The sequence below is a fragment of the Corylus avellana genome, chromosome 9, assembly GCF_965113065.1.
Source record: "Corylus avellana chromosome 9, dhCorAvel1.hap1.2, whole genome shotgun sequence".
In the NCBI taxonomy this organism is placed as follows: Eukaryota; Viridiplantae; Streptophyta; class Magnoliopsida; order Fagales; family Betulaceae; genus Corylus; species Corylus avellana.
The window spans coordinates 21451821-21474578 of NC_142498.1; the positions used below are offsets into that span (position 1 = coordinate 21451821).

Sequence of the window (22758 nt, forward strand, 5' to 3'; positions counted from 1 at the left end):
TTCAACTCAATAATTATAGTCCAGAACAGGTGACACTAATCGAAGTGAATCAAGTGATGCATGATTGAATCCTATTTCTCGAACCGGGCCAATGGTTTGACTCGAGCGGCCCTTGCCGACCATTTATTTGGACCGGATTAGATCCAACTACAAGTCGGAAGCCCAAACATCCCGTTTTGTCGGATTTAATTACTATTCCCTAACCAAATTGGTCATTAATAAAATAAAGCTATTAAAAGAAAAAAAAAACTTCGTTGACGTTAAGATTCCATCAAGATTGTACCTGGTTCACCTCAAACTGGACAATCAGCACTAGTACTTAGTATGCAATACAAAGAAGCAAAAAGAACACCATTATCCGGCCCTTTAAACCGAGTTGTTGGGAAAATGACAATCTTATTGATATACTTGAAAAGAACAACCAACCATATCATCATTCATAAATCATCATACAGTACAAAATATCAAACAAGAAGGTTATGGGACAAGCTGAAGGTGGAAATGAAAAAACAAAACAATGAACAAGAGACACTGATAGCCACATAGTAGCAGACAAGAATGTAAAAAGACGCGGTAGCTGGTATCCTCATTCTGCAGCTTATGAGGTAGTCGCCAAAGTTGTTTCAGTTTTTTAACCCTCATAATTTTCTTCTCCTTCTTCCTCATACTCGCCTTCATCATCAGCTGTAGCATCCTGGTATTGCTGGTACTCTGCCACCAAATCATTCATGTTGCTTTCCGCTTCTGTGAACTCCATCTCATCCATTCCTTCGCCGGTGTACCAATGCAAGAAAGCCTTGCGGCGGAACATGGCTGTGAATTGCTCACTCACCCTCCTGAACATTTCCTGGATTGATGTGGAGTTCCCAACAAAAGTAGATGCCATCTTCAGACCCATTGGTGGAATGTCACACACACTTGACTTCACATTGTTTGGAATCCACTCCACAAAGTATGATGAATTCTTGTTCTGCACGTTTATCATCTGTTCATCCACCTCTTTGGTGCTCATCTTTCCCCTGAACATTGCCGAGGCTGTCAGGTAGCGGCCATGGCGGGGGTCAGCAGCACACATCATGTTCTTGGCATCCCACATTTGCTGAGTCAACTCTGGGACAGTAAGGGAGATGTACTGCTGGGACCCACGAGAGGTGAGTGGTGCAAACCCCACCATGAAGAAATGAAGTCGTGGGAAGGGGATCAAATTAACAGCCAACTTCCGGAGGTCGGAGTTCAGCTGGCCAGGGAACCTCAGGCAACATGTTACCCCACTCATAGTTGCTGAGATCAAATGGTTAAGATCACCAACTGCGAAACGAGAGGTACAAAAAGGTTAGTTGTGAATACTGTTCTAGTGCTTCATGTTTTCACTTGATCAATAATAATTTGAAACTCACAGCTTGGAGTGCTGAGCTTTAGGGTCCTGAAGCAAATGTCATAAAGTGCTTCATTATCAAGAACCATGCATTCATCAGCATTCTCTACCAACTGGTGAACTGAGAGGGTAGCATTGTACGGCTCCACAACCGTGTCAGAAACCTTCGGAGAAGGGAAAACAGAGAATGTGAGCATCATTCTGTCTGGATATTCCTCTCTAATCTTTGATATCAGGAGGGTTCCCATGCCAGACCCTGTGCCTCCTCCAAGTGAATGACATACTTGAAAACCTGGCCAAAATAAGAATGATGGGTAAGTTAAACCAGCAAATTTAGTATGAAATTTACAAATATCAACCCTACTTGCCAGCCAGCGAGATTTTGAGAATTATGAATACAAGAAGAAACACATGATGGATCCAAAGTTACAACTCAGATTTCCTACATTTAACATTTTCTGGTCTAGAGCTAAAAGTTCTCATGCTTTTTCATAGAATTTACAGGTCATTTGAAGGTAAAAAAAGTACTTTTACACAGTCGCAACTCAAATGAAAGCAGAATCAGTTCATTTTATACCATAAACTAGTGGATAAAAAGAAATAATAGTTGATTGTACGGTGTTAAATACCCATAAGGCGTCTTGTAAAATAAACCATTATAAATGGCTATTGTTGTATACAATACCCTCAATCAACGATAAACATAGTAATCATGGTTTTTTCCAATCCAGTATTACCACTGATGACCCTCCCATACAGCAACAATCGCCCAACAATCATTTTCTGTGTCTCAAATCTTTTTCCATGTCTAAATCAAATGTAGCTCCAGGCCTTGGGAACAGAGTAAATCAAATGTTTTAATTCATTTTACCAATAAAGGTGGGGCTCCCAGTAAATAAAGTTGAGGTAATGATTTACTTTACATTTCTTTTATCACTACTGATATCAAATCACGCTGAATCTACTATTCCTCTTCATTGTCGACAAGGGCCCACGCGGAGCCAAATGAATGAGTGCCATAAGAACTACTCCAGTAATTTTGCTTACGAAGCAATGTCGGTGATATGTAATCTTGAGTTAAGCCATCACAATCATTATACAGTCAGCACAGATATTTAAAGATTTTTTTTATTTGATTATACATCACAAACAGATAACAACAAAGAGTCGTGTCTACACGCCAGACAAAGAAGGGGCCTGCGTAACAACTAAGCCTACTAATCAACATATAGTATAAAATAATTGAACAGCTGGCCACAATTATGAACAAGAAAACACAGAATTGTAACACTTGCTTGACTAGCAGATCCACTGTGAGGAGGAATCATAGATCTAGAACTGCAAACTGATATTTCAAACATACTAATATCAAATAAGGTGTTAAATGCTTCGTTAAAGAGCATAAGGCCAAAGCAATATAACAATGGCCTTGATTGTGTTGAAGGTCTGTACTAGTGCTATCAGATTCAATTTTGGACGCGACGATGATAATGAAAATTCACAAATCACAATGTTTGTTATTCAGCATTTAGAGATTACTAACGCGAAGACAAATCAATACAATGGACAAAAGAAACAGAACGCATTTCAAATGAACGAATGTAGGTAAGTATGAAATGAAAATAGCAAATAATTCAAACCTGGAATTGGAATAATAAAGAGAAATAGAACAAAACAAATTGAAATTCAAAGCCCAAATACCTTGCAAGCAATCGCAATTCTCGGCCTCCTTGCGAACAACGTCAAGAACGGCGTCGATCAACTCGGCTCCCTCGGTGTAGTGACCTTTGGCCCAGTTGTTGCCGGCGCCGGACTGCCCGAACACGAAGTTATCGGGGCGGAAGATCTGGCCGAACGGGCCGGATCGGATGCTGTCCATGGTGCCCGGCTCTAAATCCATAAGCACCGCCCGGGGCACGTACCGGCCGCCCGAGGCCTCGTTGTAGTACACGTTGATCCGCTCCAGTTGGAGATCCGAAGACTCATCTCCCCTGTACCGACCCGTCGGGTCGATCCCGTGCTCGTCGCAGATCACCTCCCAAAACTTGGACCCGATTTGGTTCCCGCATTGGCCTCCTTGAATGTGCAAGATCTCCCTCATTGTTTTTTTCCAAAGAAATGAAATCGATTTAGGGTTTGGCGTGAATGGCAGTTGAGATCTGGCGTGTGTTAGTGTGCGAGTCTGTGTGTGTTTATGAAGGGGGAGAGAGAGGTCGGAGGTTAGAATGGTAATAATGGATGGCGGGGTGGGATATTTTTGAAGTATTGTTAAAACTTGTTGCTGTGTGTGGGGTGCGTGACAGCCAGAGTGTACGGACACCCAACCAACCGTCAAGTTGCATTAGGGTGCGCACGTTAAGACAGTTTGCCCCACCGTTCCATTCGGTGCGTCGGTTTTTGTCTGTTTCGGGAATTGTATATTAATATGTATAATTTTACAAATTTTAATAGTTGCTTTTATTAAAGGGTTAATAATTTAATAGATTCTAATAGATATTGAAGGACTAAAAATATTAATAGGAAAAATTTTAATCTTTTAATTTTTAAATATCTGTTACTATTAAGAAATTGTGTATGATAGATAATTTGCTTAAGGGATATTAGAGGTTAAAACTTATAGAAAATAATATTTTTATGGTAATTAGAGGTTTTTTTTTTTTTGAGAAATTGGCAACTAGAGGTTAAACACATATACATAGAAGAGAGAGAATCTATGTGGATCCAATCCAATGCCGGTGATTTTTTTTTTATTTTTTAATTATGTTGCTACATTGTACGTGGGTCTCAATATTTGGGGTATTACCATATATCAAAATGAGATTTTTTTTTTTTTTAAATGGGAAATATTAAGTGTTCTTTCAGTGTTCTCCTAATATCCTTTCAATTGTGATGTGGCTTTTAAAATTATCGTTGAATTTGAGATTATCATTATTGACTTTTAATCTATTGATGATTTTAAAAACCACATCACAATCGAGAGAACAAAAAAACACTAGAATAACACCTAGCATTTCCCTTTTAAAATTTAGGTGAAAAGAATACTGCAGGGAAGCACTGCTGACTTAATAATCAATACACGAATTTATATTTTATCCTAAAAGCAATAAATGAAAGGAAATCAATTTTATTACTTAAAACATTAGTGGCAGCACCATAGATTATATACACCAGTACCCATCTATTAGTTGCAGCATCAAAGTTTTGTATAAACGTTGGGTCAGTTTTTACATCAACCTAGCCGAACGTCCAAGCATGATGGCTCAGTCCTTACCGCAAGCTCTCCCATTAAGAATGACTTGGGAACCCACTGACAAGCAATTGAAAAGAGGCCATCTAATGGGCCCATATGCTCGAATAAGTTTCGAGGCTCGAGCAGCAAGTAAACTCCATAAAAAACTTATCACAATTGCAGTTGAGCATAGGCAAATAGACTCCATAAAAAACTTATCACAATTGCAGTTGAGCATACTACAATCCAAGCACGGGATTGTAACAAAAACCAAAATCCTAGATTTGGCAGATTCCATATTCAAATATAAACCTAGTCATTTCAGGCACGACTGGTGTGGTATCATGGAGCTTGCATAAACATGGGCCTCAATCTTATCAACTCCCACGCAAGCATTGGGGGTTATTGTTTCAATAGTTTCATTTTCTTCATGGCATCAAAAGATTTCATACTCTCCAGGAAATTCTAAGATTCAGATGTTTATTATGAATTCCATATTTGACATTCACTTTGATAGGCATTGCACAAAGCACATTAAAAATAAAGGTCCTAAACAAGCAAAAGAGTTGGAAAAAGGCCGTCATGTGCTAGAAGCAATTTTTTCATAAGCATCAACCAATTTCATACACGATTATATTGAAAGAGTAAAACAAGAATTTGGATGGAGAAACTTTACACAATTCGATTTCATATAAAGTGTGCTGAAGGAACATCAACAACACACTAGTGTTGAAGCTGAGACTCGTTGCAGTACCTCTTAAAGTTCAAAGCCTCATCCGCCAAAAACTCACTGAAAATATGCTCACGTTAGCAAACTTATGAATGAAAAATAATACAAGAGCTAAATATAATTGAAATAACTCACAAGATCCTGAAAAATAATACAAGAGCCAAATATAATTGAAATAACTCACAAGATCCGCTCCGCCATTAGTGACACATCCCATCTTGGGCTCCATGGGTAATCAGTCAGAGGAAGAGACTTGAGTGGTACACCTTGGGAGTTCAAATGCTACAAATTACATGAATACAAACTGATTAGAAAGATGATTTGCTAACCATTTGATTGGCCAATGATGAAAATCTTGTCTATTATCAAACAATACACAATAGCCTAAACGTTTTCTTCAAGCCTCCAAGGCATGTGGTTCCTTTTTATAGCTTATCAATAATATTTGCACAAAGATTTAATAACAACATAAAAGAGTTAGATAATGGAAAAAACAACAAAATCAGAACGTGAAAGCTCATGACCTAAAAGCCATACAATCCTCTGTGCATTCAATCTAAAAAAAGTGGCCTCAGCAATCACTGACAAGGTCCTAATATTGTAATTTGATTTAGTTAAGAAAAGTATATGCCTCTTACTATAGGCTTCCATTACATTGTGACAACTATAGCATTTAGATATACAAAGGGATCAACAGCTGGTGGTGCTCATTGTTTTGAAGATATTTAAACTTTAGGTTTATAGTAAAGTCAAATTCTCCATATGATGGGGAAAAGGAAACTAATACTTTCATTTTTTTTGATGAGTAAAAGAAAAGAAAAAAGGAAACTGAATCTCGTTTGGGCTCCTTGATGAACTAGATTATGACAACTCAGTTACCACTTCAAGGCAAAAGGCTAGAAAAATCATATATTGATTTTCAGTTTTGAAGAACTTAATTAAAGAATGACAACAGTAAAACAATATTTTAGGCCTATCAATTGACCTCTGCATTGTGCACAACAGCAAAAGAACTAGGATCTTCTAAATACCACTATTATGAGTAAGGCTTCTCTAGTCAGAAGCACAGATAAATAACATATGCTGCAAATAGATATGAATTGCCAACTAATGTGAAAAAAAAAGTGCAACAACATAGAAGACCTGTGGGAGTGATCCCACCAAATCCTATAACAAGGACTAAAGAAGATACCACATTACCAGACCATATAAGGACCATTCTGTAATAATAGAAGTGAAGGAATTAAGCACTTGAGGTCGAACAATTTCATCAAATGAAATGTAATTGGATAACATGTATGGCTGCATACATCCTTATAGCTACACTGTATAATCCAATCTTTAGAATGGGAAGAAACTTATACCTGAGAACTTTGAAGCATCAAAGCTGGTGGCAGCTTTGGAAACTGAGTTGGAATCATAAAGTGAACCTACAGTAACAGGACTCTTAGAAGTTAAACAAGAAAGTTCATGTACAGAACCGAACAATGCAGCAAATAGAACAAGTAATTAAGACATTATTTTTCTTGTCATCTGTGTTAGCAAATTATTTTAGAAATTATCTTATGAGCCTACATAACTCATCTTTCTATATTTTCCCCTTCAGCCAGAAGTATGGCTGAAATTGTTCTATAAAACTAGACCTTAGTTCAATTACTGAATAAAAATCCACACAACCTATTGCAACTGGCCAGGAAATTTGGAATTATTAAAGTATGAATTTTTTTTGAATAATTCATTTCTCAACTCCTCATTACACAGTATGATCTTAATGGTATGATACATGCAGTACATGAGGAGAAAATCAAATAATACCAGGAACGTAAACACCCCAGAGCCAGCTAGAAATGTTGCCTTCCGGCAAAATACCTGGCAAGAAAAGCAAAGAGAACTGACCAGTAAGTCTTAATGGTCCAAACAGTTATTCAAGAAATTATTAATGTCTGTGATGTATACCGGATCAGCTTCTAATGGCCTTCCAAACAGAGGGGCTAACGCCTCAATAAAGCGCCTTCTAACATCAATTAGTGAAACTGCCTCCAAGATCTTCAATAACAAAGAACTACACGATCTTACAAAGAACTCATAAAAGTGAAAGCCATCAACTCAAAGACGTCACTAGATGAAAGAAATGCAGCTGACCTGTTTCTCAAGAAATTCTTCCAGATGGGGAAGATATTCAGCCATGCACCTATGAAGGAGAAAAAGAACTGTGAACATGATATGTCGACACACATCATTGTATGAAGCCAGAATGATACAATGACATACATTCCATCTGACCATGGAGGAAGTTTGACATCTTCAATGGAAAAGATAGCCTTCAACTCAGAGGTAGACACTAATTTCAGACGAGGTGCTGAAGGAGCAGATCCATATTTTCTCCCAACAGGGTACATAACCTTATAAATCAAAAATTCCAAAGACAAAATTCAAGATGCAGAAGAAAAACAAAGAAGAGGAATGGGGAAAAAAGGAAAGAAAGAGAGAGAGAGAGAGAGAGAGAGAGAGAGAGAGAGAGAGAGAGAGAGAGAGAGAGAAAAGGAGAAAAATAGAACCTGCAAGTATATCTTTGGCGGATGTCTCCAAGGGCACCCAGGCACCATCTTATCAATGTTCATGTCTGTTAAAGGCACTGCAAATCTGACTTCCTCTGGCTACGCTAAAATTCAAAGGCATAGAAACCAAAAATATAGTAAAAGCTACATGAAGAAGTTACAATCACTATTGATCAGCTTATAGAATCAACTAGAAAATATCAATGTGTCCTTTTAAAGTGATACCTTTTCAGCACCTGAGCTCATATACATTTCAATTCCCTGCAGCACAATGATGAGAGTTTAGGGAAAAAATACAATTGCTGAATTTTCTGCTCAACATACAATACAGAACTACAGGGTTTGAAAACTAAATGTTGGTGACAATGAAGGCAACACACAAAATAAACAAGGACCTGACCCAGCAGATGGAGCTTTTAAATGTACCCACCCCTGTCGAGTAAACCTCGAGCCCATGTAAAGTGCCCCTCCACACGGATCGGGTAATACTCTTGCTTTGCTAGCGAGCTGGCCCCAAAGAATTGTTTGCACCCAAGGGGATTCGAACCTTAGACCTGATGGAGTGCCACCAAGACTGAGGCCCTTACCACTTGAGCCAACCCCTTGGGGTTAACATGTCGTACCCAAAATCCTCCTCTCTTTTCTTTCTTGTTTTATTTATTTCCACAAAGAAAATGAAAACATACTCTTTGTGGCAAGCGAGAAGCAATGAGCCCTAGATCCACTACATGCCAAACTCACATGGTCATTTCATGTTTCCCAACAACCCATTTCTATATCTTCAGATTTTGGAATATGCACACAGAAGAAACAAACAGACAGAGAGAGTGAGAGAGCGAGCAATAGAGACATATAGACCTTAAAAAAGTGAACTCAACTATTACTCTGGTTATCATAGTTACAGTGGTACAGATTTCCGCTTAAGTACCAAGTAACTGACCCACTCCTTGTATACAGAACTAGCACCAGCATAATGGAAAAGAATTTGCCCTTGGCTCCATGCAGTTCTTCCCCCCTCCCATTACCATCATACATCACCTTTCAAATGTAGCCATTGCTGGCTATTTACCTTTCCACACCATCTCATGTACTTTCCCACATGAAGGACCTTGAAACACAACCACTTTATGCAATTTCCTAGCTAGTCAAGTAAAATAGCTTGCTTTAGTCACACAATTTCCATCACCCAATGTGTATGATCTTCTTGTACATGCTTCATACTCAAACCCAAAAACACAACATAATTTTTAGCAATGAATTTCAAAAACCACTGATGAAGAAAGAGTATACAACTATTTACTGTCCCTAACAGGCAATATAAAGTTAGAATCATACATATGGCACTAAATTCGTCCATCACAACCCACCAGTCCGATAACTAACATGTCCATAGCATTCAAATCGATTCGAAGTACTACCTCTCTAAATACAATAGTGCTAATTTCGAATTTCAACCTATCATCATCAACCTCCGCAACACGCTTTTTCTGGTACTCCACATATCGATCCCTATAAAACAAAACAATTGCATTTCACTCAAACGATTTTTAACCATACGGACTCTCTCTAAGAAAACTCTAGAAAGCTGACCTGAGTTCTTGAATGAGAGCCATTAGCCGCGTAGGGTCTCTGCTGTTCCAATCATCAAGTAAGCTATCAGTCTTCGACTTTGCGCTCAGTGGATGAAAATTTTCATCGTCCGGTCCAAATATAACATCCGGCGCGGACATTGGCGACTCTACGTTGTATATGACATCCCCTAGAACCAATCAAACATATAAAAAAAAATTAGCTAACAAATGGAAATCGAACACGAACAAAATGCAGTCGGTGAAATCAAATCTCACAGACATTTGACAACGTCAAGGCAATACGGGATTGCTATCGTGAACCGGTCAAGGACTCCAGGGTAGTACTTGCTACCGGACCACATCTGATCAACCTGCAAAGCAAAATGTGGACAGAATTTGGATCTAGGTTTTTGCTTCCGTTTGGTTTCCGAGAAATGGTGGGAAAAAGAAAAGCAAACAAGAACGAGATTCTTGATTTATTTCCCGATTGCTACAATTTTTTGGGAAAACATAGCAGAGAAATGGGATTTTCCCGAAAGTTACCTTAACAGAGAGGGGAAAGTGGTTGAGGAGGTAATTGAGCTGAGCGGCGATTAACGGAGGAGGAACACCGTCCGAAGCCATGGCCGTTACAGGGAGAGCTTTTCGGCTATCGTCGTTTAAAACTAAAACGCCGGCGATCTGAGCTTTCTACTTGTCTGCAATAGTTGAACTGTCGAAGTAAACATGCAAGCAGTTCTACACGGCAGCGTTAAGCCGTTAAATCAGAGAAGTCTCTACAGGCTACGGGACACGGGGAGAACTAAAACGTTGCCGTTACAATGAATATCTACGCTTGATAGAACGGCGTCGTTTAAGAAACCGAACCTTGGGCTTGTTCTTGAAGTGGGCTTAATGCGGAGCCCAACCCTTAAAGGGACAGAATCGTCAAATAAGAGACGGTGGAAACCCTAATGACGAAGCCCGTGCCCTATAAAATCATCGTCGCTTTTGTGACTCAAACAATTCCAAACGCTGGCGGGTGAGTTCTTCTCTTGCTCTCTCAGTTTCTTTGTGTGTATTTTTCTTATTTGTAGTGAAATCAAATGATGAATTTGGATTTAAAATTCTCACGACGGTCGTCTGAGACACGTAAGTGTCGGAGTTGATGCAATAATCCAAAACTTCTGATGGTTTTATCTGTTTTCTTTTCTTTTGTCATTTGAGCATTGCAATTTTATTTTTTGTCCGTCGGATCATATCTTCGGCGGTGGAGCAGGCATGGTGATGATGAATTGAAAAACGTCCGATTAAATTCATGACAGGAGACAATACCTCCTACTCATTCTGAACATTTTGCTTGCTCACCACTGCCTTTGCTTTTACGAGTTTTCGGCAAACTTTTCTCTGTTCATCCATTTTTGATTTTTCATAATTAGGTTTTTTTTCTGAATTAGGCACTGTGAGGATATGCTATGACGTGAGATCGGAAGATCTATGAATTTCTTTAAAATCTTATAAGTCCTTTTCATTCTGAGTGCCTCACAGGTTGTCCTTCTACAGGTAGATTTGTTTATGACAAAAAAAATTTAGAAACATGGGCTCTTCGGTACTCTTTCTAAACAAGAGTTTCCAGTACACCCAACTAGTGATTGTAACTTCTGAGCAATCAAAATCATTTTCATATGTTAACTAGTTTTAGGGGTGTGTTTTGCAGTTTTTTTAATTTCTATACTTGAATTTGTTAACTAGAACGATTTTGTCTCTCTCACGGATTGAGATTCCATCGGGTGTAATAGCTGTAATTTGGGCGGTTGATTTTATTTTTTATTTTTTTATAGGCACATTAGAAACGAACTACAAGCAACACCAATGGGTTACATTACCTAGTAGTTCTTGACACCAACACTAAAAAAAAAAAATCGTTGCCAAAGGCAGACGTCATATAGGTTTTTCAATCCTCAGCAAACCCCCACAAGAAAGCCCAAGTAAATTGGGAGTAATGTTAGGGATTAAAAATAAAAAAGAAATGCAGTTTATTTTCAATATAATTAACTGCAGTTTATTTTCCTAGAAAAAAGAAATGACTGGGTGGTTGAATTTTTTTGTTTGGTCAATCTTGTTTATATGGTCACCTTTATTGCTTGTGATGTGCAAGTAAGTTTATATTATTAGAATTAAAATTGTAGGAACCAAACCAGAGAAAATTGTGGAAGAATTAGAGATATTGTTCTACCAAGCAAAAAATTTGAGATTTATTAATGATCATTGAGGTTTATTAATGTGCAATTCTTGTCGCACAAGTATATGCACAATGCTGTGACTAATTCTAAAATAAAACACATCTTCAATTGTCGTAATTGTCAAAGAGAGTTGGTGCGGAAAAAAGATAAGCCATCATGCGATTCATGCGCACTTCATTTTGTGGAGGAACACAATTTACACTCATCTTTATGGTAGGCTACGCTTAGTTCAGAGCCCAAACCTGCAACCAAATTAATTCCAAAGATTACAGAAACAAACTATTTAAACAGTAAATATGAGAATTTTTATAGGTCCTATATGCCTTTTTTATTTATTTTATTATTATTTTTTTGTAATTGAATAAGGATAGGTTCTATATGCCTGAACAGGTGAATAGATTGTTCAACACATATTCGGACAACTGGGTTTTATAGAAACTCTTTTATATTTGCTGTCCAAATTATTAGTAGTCTAAGTAACAAAATTACTAAAAATGAGTCTTCTAATACTATGTTAATTATGCCTTTTTTTTGGGGGGGTTCTAACCTGGATCTTTCCATCGTAGGAACCAGCGAAAAGCATTGTTTCATCAATATCTGATGTCAATGATGTAATCTTTGCATGGGCCATTTTGATGGAAGCAGCTTTTCTGACCCTTCCTCTTAACCAAACCTCAATGATCCCACACTTTGTGGCTGTAAATATGAAGTCATTGTTGACGGCTATCCCATGGATATCAAATCCCGTTGAGAATGATCCTTTCACTGCCTTGGTGGAAAGGGAAAATACCTTCCACATGCAACATAAGCCAAAAATAGGTTTGAGTCTAATTATGCCGTATTAACCACTCATGCTTACAACATTTTATCAATGTGGGACTCAATCTTTTTTATACACTCAACAAATGCATACCTCTCCAGCTATAGCGTCGACTGAAGAACCACCGGCGAAGAGGAGGCCATCACGAACATGCAGGGAGTGCATTACTTGTTTACCCAATAATTTTCTTGTACCAGTGTAGAACGTGTTTGATGTGTAATTGTGCAAATCAATCTCCTGCCATTTTTTTTTTTCACATATTGTCAATAAGGTATTTTTGAGTAACGTTAGAAATTACATTTTTATTTTACCATTATTTCACATTGGTGACGCAATCATGCTGATTCACCCTTCTTATATCAATCTTTGTTTAGTAAAAAAAAAAAGGCTATTATCACCATAATAGCGTGATAAAAATGTAATTTTTAGTATTATTCGGTTTTTATATGCATTAGAAACATTGCAAAGAGAGTTTAATTACCTGGATACTATAACCAGAACCACCGCAATATAGTTTATCTCGACTCATGGCAAGGCATTTCACGTATTTGTTGAAATTTATGTGCCTTGGAGCTCCAGACCAGTTATACACCTGTGACAACACAAATTTCAGCCATGATCTTTCTGTTATAGGCTGCATATTGATCTTAGCCGTTCAAATAAAACACTGAGCAATTCACTTGCCTTTACTCCAGTTCCTTGAGAAACATAGCATGCCACATTACCATTGGCTGCCAAGTCGTTTACTGCCTCTTTCACATCATGAACTTCAAGACAGTGAATTTCTTCAGGTTTGATTGCCCAGACCTGTAGTCAAGAAATACAGAAAACAATTAAGATTTAGTAAATACATATATGCATGTTTGGAGGCTATCATCCTCTTGGACTTAAACGCTTAAACCGATAAGAAATAGTGAAATTTAATCATTTTGATTTTTCGACTTACCCGAATTGTTTTGTCAGAGGAACCGTTATATAGTTTGTCACCTGAAGATGAAACATAGAGGCATGTAACAGCCTTTGTATGTTCTCGAACATTTTGAATCAATCTTATCATCCTCTTCCCAGTTTCCCACACCTAGAAGCAAGTTTTTTTTATAGCCTTAGCTCCTGGATTAGGAAATAAACAGCCCTATATATTTGTAGTCATCCATGTATGTATATAGATATGTATGCATGTATGCATCTATCACCTTGAGCAGATACGGAAACGATTGAATCTGTTCTGTTTAGGTGCAAACCTTAATTGTTCCGTCGGAGTGGCTGCTTATAAGCCGACCATTTAGATGAAGCAAAGACAGAACCTCACCATTAGCGGATGCATCTAAATCAGCCATTTCAGAACAACTCCACAACTGTGTCTGAAATACAGCACATTAGCAGTATTTAGTCATCTATATTAAGAAAAAGACATGCATTCTCCTCCACAGTCCACCTCACTTACTGCATCAACGGATGATAAATTCACCACCATTGAATTCCTCTTGAGCTCTCTCAAGGTTCTGTAGATGCTTTTAGCATATGCTCCCAGCATTTCAAGTGCAGCTAAAATTTAGAGAGTTTGAGTTATTTTTTATTTCTTTTTTTAAATGACATATTGAAAACGTTTTTTGTGGAAGTATTATTAGCTCTTACTTGGATCAGTAATAAAAGTTTTGATAGCAAGAGTGGCCAGAATCTTTTCCTCCAGGTTCTTAGATGATTAGAGGACATTTATGAATTCTTCAAGCAAGGACTTGCGAGCAACACCTCTTATACCAGTATGAGGAAGAGTAGAAAGCATGTATGTGAGCCATGTGGCAAGAACAAGGCATGATTTTGCCATATCTAAGGAATCACTCTTGAGGCATTCCTCCAAGGCTTTGAAAATAGAGCCCTTTTCGTGGTTGCAAAGTTCAAAAGCTACCCTTTTCTCCCAAGAGCTTGCAGCTTTCTCTTCCTCTTCCTATGCATAATAAGTACATAAGATTCAGGGTACGTACAAGTTTGATCACAATAAGCAACAAGCTCTATAATAAACCTAAAACCAGACAAATGCAAACCATTGTTTCCATCAAATCATTGTCATGTTTTCTCAGCTCTTCTGCCTTCATCAAAGCGTTGTAAGGTTGGTCAAACCCTGCAATCTTGAGTAACCAAGCCTCGGTATAGGGCTCGCCGGAGGAAGTCAGACGCCCAGAAAGAGATAATAAAGCATCTAGAGCCATCATCTGAGAATTAGAGAAGTCCTTTCTCCTGACTGCTTCGATTAGTGCATCTATAGCTTCTTCCCTGTATATGCTCATCTTCCGTGGCTCAACCTGGAAAAGTGATCAGAGGAATCTATATATATTAGATGGTTTAGTGGTGTACAGTAGAAAATGTTGTTTAAGATTTCAAATTTTATGGCTGATTTCAGAGAGAATCAAGGCAAACCAGGAGATCAAGCTGAAGAAGAAGAGCTGCAATTGCAGGTTGCTGCTTCACAGGAGCCATTTGAAGATACACAAGAAAGGTATGCATGGTGCTAAATGCTCCTTCATCTTTGATTATGTGCAAGATTTGGTTGCCGCATGTCCTCCCACATAGGAAAATATAAAAATTTGGTAGATTGAATTATTAAAAATTGATGGGCCATGAGCCTTTAATAAGAAAGTAGACAAAGATAAGAAAGACGTAAGAGAAGTGAAGATTTGAGATGTAAAGTATACCTGTTCAACCGAACAAGCTCTGAGAGAAAATCTATACATATGCCTCTCACACCATCAGTTCCAGCGTGAAATAACTCGAGAACTGGGGATAATTCAATTCTATTTGCTATCAAGTTCCGGCAACTTTTTTCAGCTTGCATGCAACAGAAAAGTATGGAAACAATGGATCTCCTGCCTTCCAACCTATCCAAACACTTGGTTAAGGCAGGGATTCCATTTGCAGAAATGACACTCAAGGCATTGAGGGACCTACTGCAATTATCCCCTCCCATCAAAACCTGCTCAAGCATTGCTATGGCAGCATCTTGGGGCTCCATTACAAACTGAAGACCATCCAACTCTTTACTTCTGTTCAGAATTATCTGAACAAGGGAGGGTACAAGTTCATGAACTGAAAGTTGAGAAAATGCTGGCCTCAGCTGGAATATAAGAACAGCAGCCTCAGCTAGCCCATTCTTTAGCAGAGCAGCCAGGCAATCAAAATCAGAATCTACACTGGAAAGAGCCTCCCTAATACTTTCATCTGCAATTAGCAGCTCTGAGAGAATGTAAATCGAGGTTCTGAGAACTTCTCTGTTCTTAGAAGCAGATAGTATTTCCCCAAACCCGTTTACAATTGTTGGATTGGATAAATAAGATTGAACCCCACGATCAGCCTTTGAGTCCTTCAATAATCCTGCTATTGCCAGCACACCTTCTTCACACTCTTGTAAGTTCTCTGAATTACATAGACACGAAACATATGGTTTTAAACCATTAATAATCGTTTCCACTTCAGCTTGAGATATCACACTGGTTGGTGATGAGAATGCAGATGCTCGCGCAAACCTTTTGCTCCTATTGTTTAGATGCTCATTTACACTCTGATAACAGTAGAAATCACTTGTTCTGTCAAGCGTTGAGGCCAAGGGGGTTTCTTTTGAGGAATGGGAACCAAATGAGTCTCTTGGTGTTTCGGAGTATGAAAATTCCTGAGCCAGATCAGGATACTGTTCTTTCCATGATGTTATAAGTCTCTTCAAAACATAGTTTGTTTTGGGCAGTGTAGTGGCTGAGAGAGGTTGCCGTGTAATAGGGCATGTCATGTTTCCTCTTTCAAGCCATTCTTGAATTGCTTTTCTTTCAAATGTCTGGCCTGTTTCAAGGGTAACAGGATCACCAAAGATATGGCTTGTAATGGGGCAAACAAAATCCTTAGGTGGTTTTGTTTGATAACCGACTTGTCAGACGTCGGCAGAGAAATGAAGCTCTGGCTTCCCTCATCACCTTCATGAATGGAACTGCAGAGTCCAAAGATTTAAAGAAAGTGTGTTTTTAAACAAAATTGCAAAAAAAAAAAAAAAAAAAAATGTTCGTTTAAGAGTGCGTTTTTTAAAAATGTCGATTGATTTTCAAATCGCAGGCAAATGGGCGTCTTTAAAGAATGCCCAATTTTACTAAAAGCTTGACTGCTCTTTTAAGTAACACATTTTGAAACTGCAAACCCTAAAGAACGTGTCTTTCATCAAAATTTCTTTGAACTGCAGAGTCCAAAGAAATTTGACTTGCAAACTCCCAAAAATAATAATCTAAAAGAAACAAAGTGATGATTACCTATTTTCTACTACTTGGATATTCACATTGTCACAGCTCATTCTTCGTCTCCGGCTACAGATTTTCCTGCAAATTTTCTGGGTCTCCTAAATTGCAAAGAAACTTTCACTTAGAACCCATCATCTAACTTGGATAACTCAAGTAAATAAATCAAACAAAGAGATAAGTAATAGTCAGCAAACTGGATTTCAGTGGATCTTAAAATCTGAAACCTACGATTGCTGCTTCACCATCAGACTCTGCTGAGCTGATGCTGGAATCACTCCGGATGTGAGGAGATGCAGGCAACGAGGTGGCAACAGTCAGATCCTTGACACGGGTGGACATTAGGCGTAAAACGTGTAATTTTTTAAACTGCTTGTCTGGTTTTGGAGATGGAATCTTTGGAGACGGGGTTTTGGGAGAATCCAGAGGAGAGAAAATAGAAGAATTCGGACGTGTTTGAATCTTTATTTCATATGGCAGTGCTTTAGGCCCAGTTTCCATCGTCCTTCTGCTAAGAGATGTACTTTTGTTGGATATTTCATCAGAATCCACGTACCCATCATCTGCCTCATATTCAGAATCATCTTCATTCTCTTCCAGTAAATCCTCCTGCCATAGAAACAAGAACAGAGCTTTCATTATTCAAAAAATTACAATCATTCGTCTAGCTGGACAGTTTAAGCTTGTTCATGGCAATTCAATGTATTGTTCTTAGTTTTAGCATTACCTGAGGGTCCCATCCAGCAGACTCCTCCAGAATCTGAGAGGTGCTGGAACTTACATTGGTTCTGCATGAAGCCAAGGTATACTACAAAAGAGCCTCAAATGAAAAAATAAATTGAAAGATCAAATTGGTCTCCAAATTTACTGACCTGCTTGCTTCTCTTGCACCATATTTAGAGTTTAGCATTGGAGAAAACCCAGCACTCTTGGGCAAGATAGGGCCGAATTTCACATAATCTGGAATTGACCTGCTCACCTCATGCAAAGGAGTCGTTGGTGGCTCTGCAATTGGGAACATTGGAATCATCCTCTCCCTCTTGCTTGAGGTTGAATCAGAGTTCATGCAATCTTTATAGTGTTTGGCGAAAAGCCTTGTATTCTCATCTAATGATTCTCCATAAAGCTTCTCCAGCTTCTGCAATTTCTCCAACTCATCTGGCCTCAGTGTTAAGATCACAGACTCATTGAAGAACTGATCCAAATCGGCTGTGAAGGACAAATCAGAAGCGTCTGGAATTGCTTGCATCACCAGCCTGTGCCTCTCCTCCGAATACCACCCAACAATCGAGCTCATATGTGGAAGAAACAAGTCTTTCCAGAGCTCGGGAGCGAAATCGATCCGCGAGAAGAAAGGGTCTACAATAAACATCTCGAGAACATGAAGAACTGAATTGTGAACATTGTTCCGCAGCTTCCACAGGTATGAAAGGTTGAGGTGAGCCCAAGCGGAGAGATAGAAGTTTGGAACCCCGGCAGTTTTATGGTCGGAGCTCAACAAGGCACAAACCTGCAACATCTTCTCTGCATGGTCTAATCTTGCAAGCTTGGTTTCCATGTTGGAGGTCTCCACAGCTTCTTCAAGCGCTTCAATACCCCAATCCAAATTTGCCAACACTGCTTGATCCGAATACCGGACCTCCGCCATGTCTTTCTCATAGCTTCCATCTTCAGCTGCCAATCTCTCTGCACACTGTTCTTTGTGTTGGGCTCTCTCTTCCTTATTAATCAACCGATCTCGGGTGAAATTATCAACAGTTGTCACCAACAATTTCACCATATTCTTTTGGTCCATCGAAAACCCATACTTTGCATTCATTTTTCTGTCTTGTTAAGACAATCTGAACGACGACCAAATTAAACTACCATAACACAAAACATAGGAAAGAAAACACAACCATTCCTGTTCCATAGCCCTTTCTATTAATTACTATTCGACCATTCATTGTATTAGACTCAAAGTGTTATCGACAACCTTAAACCACTCTGAGACTGCCGGAACATATATTTTTTGAGCAATTCTAACGTCTACACTAACCAGAATCAATCCCGTAATGTACACGAACGTACAAATACTATATTGGAATCAATAAAAGCAAATAGAATGAGTCCCATATAGACTAGAAAATGCAAAACAAAAGGGCTTACCGTATTGAAGAAGTAACACTGTGGAGATGGTCAATGAACAATTTCTTTCAAGGCACTGGTATCATCATTGTTGTGAGAGCCAAAAACAGAGCCGGCTATTGGAGATGGTGTAAGCTCTGCCGGCTTTTAACATTTTATATATGCCTAGTTCGCATTAGTATTAACATTGAATATCAATTTCTAACAGTATAAAAAATTGTTGTCGAATAAAATATGTATTAAGTAGGATTTGAATAGTCGTTTTATAAATGTTAAGAGAGCATCTTACCGAGAATAAATTGACAAAGAGAGAGCATTGCCTATTGGACCTGGCCGAAAGAATGAATAAAAATTCTGTGTAATTTGACTGTTTGAATTGCGTAAGGGTTGTTGCGGATCCATTTGCGAGATATGGGATTCACTTGCTTGAAATAGATGGGCCTTGCACTTATTTGGTACAAATTTTAATTAGAACTCACAATTAAAACCGGGTATAAGGGAAGGGTGCTCAAGATTGTACTTTAAGCCATATGAGACACTTATAATCGTAACATACCACCACATTTTACAGCAAACGACACATTCTATTAATCTGATGGTGTCTCTTTCTCTTTTGATGACTCTACTCATCTATCGGTATTCAATGACTTCATACTATGCACTACAAAGTATCAAGACATTTTGAAATACAACTTATAAGTCGCCCTCTCTGTGACTCGACCACAAAGTCACATTCCATTTTATACCAAATTATAGAAATTTCAAGTAGAATTCACCCTTAAATATCTACTTATAAATGGATGGTGTCCAAGAGTTAAATACAGGGCCCAAATTTTCATACATGGGTCCATAGACTCCATTATTCTTATCAGATGGTCCAATTGATTTATTTTATCTAACCCATAAAGTTGGGCCAGGCCCAACTATCTCTTTATTGGTTTCATTTGGGTGATTTGGGCTATGACTGAGATCAGGCCGTGTAACCGATCACAGAGCACCCGACTTGCCAGTTTTCCGTTTTACATGTGGACAGTTTTTTTTTTTTTTTTTTTTGGTGGGTTGGAAAATTACTCTAATTCAGTTTATTAAACTAATATTTGTTCTTAGAACATGTAATTCTCACATACATTTTAATATTTTAAAAATAAATGTCAATTTAATATACTGAGGTAAAAAAAATTTATCGGACTCAATTTAGAATAAAATTTTATCCTTTTGGCATTATGAAAACAACAATAATAACATGCCCAAATCGATTTCTAAGCAGGCAAAGGCCTAATAGTTGTCCTAATGACCATGAATTGGCTCAAAAACCATCACTAGAAAGAAAGAACATTGAAAATTACGACACTATTTAATGAAAATGTATCATATGAACATTGAAATTGTCATCTAGTTTGTTTTATATGTTTGTCTGTCTGTAAATTTCTTAGTTTTGCCGGTTAGTGTAGAGGTTGATGGATCAACACTTGAGAGTTGAGAGTCGTTGCCTTTTTTTTTAAAAAAAAAAAAAAAAAGTCCCAAAGTGATGGTTATGGGGAAAGAAAGACAAATGTGGTGATATCATAAGGATTGGTAGATTATTTTTCCCTAAAACCTTATAATAAAGCATGACAAGGAATAGAACTTAACAAAACATTAATTTGCTGAATTTAAAATACCTGCCACTAGCAATTATTTAATTCCTATGAATGGGCCGAGCAGGCCCTAAACTATTCTTCTAGAAAATAGGATTTGCAAACCTGGCCTTGGCCTACCATTTTAGGCTGTGTGGTTAACGCTTTTAATTAGCCCACTATTGTTTGGTTTCCAAAATTTTCTGCCTAACTTTATTGTTAAAAATTTTAGAGTAATTTTATAAGTTCTTTTTGTGTTTATTCAAAATAAAGTAATTTTTAAAATTACAATTTTTCGCCTATTGAGAATAGTTATGCCACCCCGAAAAGACAACAATAAAGAAGGTGGGCAAAATAGGTAACAAAGGAGACGAGAGAGTGGTGGCAAATGGCGGAAATATATGACGACGAGAGAAAATGACTAAATGAGTTCCAAAATGTTTTGAATGATGTGATAACTTTGGGCGAGAAACTCGAATTAGAGCTATTACATGTCGTACAATTCCATAGATATCGTACGAGATCTTAATCATATTTCGAGCGCTAGATAAACTTATATCTCACCACGCACTAAAACAACCTTATTACGCAAGCTAGAAAGGTACATGTCTAATAAAATGAACTACACCTAAAAAGTGAACACCAATGAGAAAAAAAGAAAAAAAAAAATACCGTTCTAAAACTTTCCATTAACAATCTAATCTAGTTAAGGTTTGAAACTTTATTGTTGCCATCTTTTTCATGAATAATAATCTCCTCGACACATCCTAAAAAGTATCTTAAACTTCTATTTGTCAAAGCTTCTTAACTCATAATCTTTGATGAAATCCCATTTGTCTTTTGTGTCTTGGTTTGTGCTAGAAACCCCTCATTGACTTTTTTGCTGTTTATTTTAAGGTTTTGACTTTTTGCAATCCTTAGTTTTGGAACAGAAAACCCTTAAATTATTGCAACACATGAAGACAATCTTTTGTCAGCCATGCGTATGCACGGAGGCACGTGTACGGTGCAAGATCTACTCCCATCTTGTATTAAGAAGTTGCGTGAAAGAAATCAAGTATCCTCTTGCGTCATCTAATATGAATTGCTCAAATTCTGCCCAATAGGAAAAAAGAAAACAAAAACAAAAGGAAGAATTTTGTTTTTTAACAATCAAAGGCGTGATTTAATAAAAAGTCAAACCTTAAGGATCAAAACTGTATTTTTTTATCCGCTCGCATTAAGCATGCGTATGATTGTCTTTACCGAATGACATATAATATAGGATTTGGTTTATATACTGTTATTAAAATAACAGCATGTATGCTGTAGTTTAATCAACAGTCAAGATTAAATTTTTCAAAATCTCTTTTTATTTTCTCTCTCCTATTAAATGCTTCTAAAAGTAAATCAACTTTAAAATTCAATCTTGACCGTTGATTCAACTACAGCATGTAAGCCAATCCTTGCACAATTAACTTTACCAAGTCATATGTAAATCCAAGTGGATCACCAAATCGTAACATGCCACGTCATGTGAAATAAAAAAAATAATAATACAAAGGGTGGAGTGGTTATGGCATTAACAAAACAAGAGGTTGTTTGCGTATATTAATATTTTTTGGAAGGTGGCTTTTGTTTTTGGGTTAAAAAAATATTTTGACATGACATAAAAAAAAAACAAAAAACAAGAAAACAAAAAGGAAAAGCCGATTAAGCTGAAAATGAAGGCACAGTAAAAAAAAAAAAAAATTGACCCGTTTCACCCGATACGTTTGTAAATAATTGTATTTATCAATTGTTTTTTTAACAGCATTTGTAAAAGACCACAAGATATATTATATTTGACTCAAGATCCGTTGACCAAATTATTATACTTCTTGATAGAGTATTACCCACAGTAGGTTAGGATTAGAAGATCCAATAAACAACATTATTCAACGTGGTAATCCAAGTACATTTCTCTTTGAACTCGGGTATATTCGTAGCCAAAAGCAGGCCTACTGGGCGACATGCTCATTAACACCCATTGACTTTTTTAACGGCCATAATTTAATCATCCAAATTTCCATTTCTTATCAGTTATCCCATTATTTAAATCAAACCCGCACATCATGCGGGGACCTCAGCTTTTGGTTCAAACCTTGATCCAAGTCGTATACTACGTATTCTACGTGGGCCGTGGCAAGTGTAATGCCTACCGGCTCCACGCTTTGACCTTCGCCCCGGAGATTTTTCATCTTTCATCCGGGGATGGCAATTA

General features: G+C 37.7%; 3 protein-coding genes and 2 non-coding genes across 6 annotated transcripts; 2 read left to right on the forward strand and 3 right to left on the reverse strand.

Moving 5' to 3' along the window:
• Window positions 1-405: 405 nt before the first annotated feature.
• TUB5 (tubulin beta-5 chain) lies at window positions 406-3609 on the reverse strand. Its single transcript, XM_059603749.2, has 3 exons — window positions 3077-3609; window positions 1398-1667; window positions 406-1308 (listed from the first exon to the last, which is right to left on the reverse strand). Exons 1-3 carry the CDS (start codon window positions 3474-3476, stop codon window positions 632-634), a joined length of 1347 nt encoding a protein of 448 aa, XP_059459732.1. The 5' UTR covers window positions 3477-3609; the 3' UTR covers window positions 406-631.
• Window positions 3610-5189: 1580 nt separating this feature from the next.
• LOC132189927 (BRCA1-A complex subunit BRE-like protein) lies at window positions 5190-10244 on the reverse strand. Of its 2 annotated transcripts, none has more exons than XM_059604772.2 (13): window positions 10007-10244; window positions 9744-9834; window positions 9483-9651; window positions 9311-9401; window positions 8118-8153; window positions 7893-7991; window positions 7618-7736; window positions 7477-7525; window positions 7291-7380; window positions 7150-7203; window positions 6699-6764; window positions 5519-5616; window positions 5190-5394 (listed from the first exon to the last, which is right to left on the reverse strand). In XM_059604772.2, exons 1-13 carry the CDS (start codon window positions 10085-10087, stop codon window positions 5328-5330), a joined length of 1110 nt encoding a protein of 369 aa, XP_059460755.1. In that variant the 5' UTR covers window positions 10088-10244; the 3' UTR covers window positions 5190-5327. The 2 variants fall into 2 exon arrangements, with proteins under 2 accessions (XP_059460755.1, XP_059460754.1); XM_059604771.2 differs by having other exon boundaries at window positions 7606-7736.
• A 297-nt stretch (window positions 10245-10541) lies between these two features.
• On the forward strand, window positions 10542-10638 carry LOC132191166 (small nucleolar RNA Z161/Z228). Its single transcript, XR_009441197.1, has one exon. It is a non-coding gene; the product is annotated as a small nucleolar RNA Z161/Z228 (small nucleolar RNA).
• Window positions 10639-10721: 83 nt separating this feature from the next.
• LOC132191154 (small nucleolar RNA Z105) lies at window positions 10722-10793 on the forward strand. The gene has a single exon (XR_009441186.1). It is a non-coding gene; the product is annotated as a small nucleolar RNA Z105 (small nucleolar RNA).
• A 1116-nt stretch (window positions 10794-11909) lies between these two features.
• LOC132191052 (putative E3 ubiquitin-protein ligase LIN-1) lies at window positions 11910-18592 on the reverse strand. Its single transcript, XM_088510615.1, is given in 17 exon segments — window positions 11910-11927; window positions 12233-12475; window positions 12599-12742; window positions 12987-13097; window positions 13190-13312; window positions 13452-13583; window positions 13747-13866; window positions 13950-14050; window positions 14141-14450; window positions 14548-14805; window positions 14921-15062; window positions 15196-16405; window positions 16408-16475; window positions 16789-16874; window positions 17005-17382; window positions 17501-17561; window positions 17646-18592. Coding segments are annotated over 17 exon segments (4452 nt in total).
• Between the last annotated feature and the right edge of the window lie 4166 nt (window positions 18593-22758).

Excerpts from the sequence above, each read along its gene's own strand:
- TUB5 (XM_059603749.2), bottom strand. The coding sequence starts at position 3,476 with ATGAGGGAGATCTTGCACATTCAAGGAGGCCAATGCGGGAACCAAATC. Across the intron at positions 1,668-3,076 it reads GAATTGCGATTGCTTGCAAG|GTTTTCAAGTATGTCATTCA; the intron begins GTATTTGGGCTT and ends TATTTTGGCCAG. Across the intron at positions 1,309-1,397 it reads AAAGCTCAGCACTCCAAGCT|TTGGTGATCTTAACCATTTG; the intron begins GTGAGTTTCAAA and ends CTCGTTTCGCAG.
- LOC132189927 (XM_059604771.2), bottom strand. The coding sequence starts at position 10,087 with ATGGCTTCGGACGGTGTTCCTCCTCCGTTAATCGCCGCTCAGCTCAAT. Across the intron at positions 9,402-9,482 it reads GCTCTCATTCAAGAACTCAG|GGATCGATATGTGGAGTACC; the intron begins GTCAGCTTTCTA and ends TTTGTTTTATAG. Across the intron at positions 7,526-7,605 it reads CCTCCATGGTCAGATGGAAT|GTGCATGGCTGAATATCTTC; the intron begins GTATGTCATTGT and ends TCTCCTTCATAG.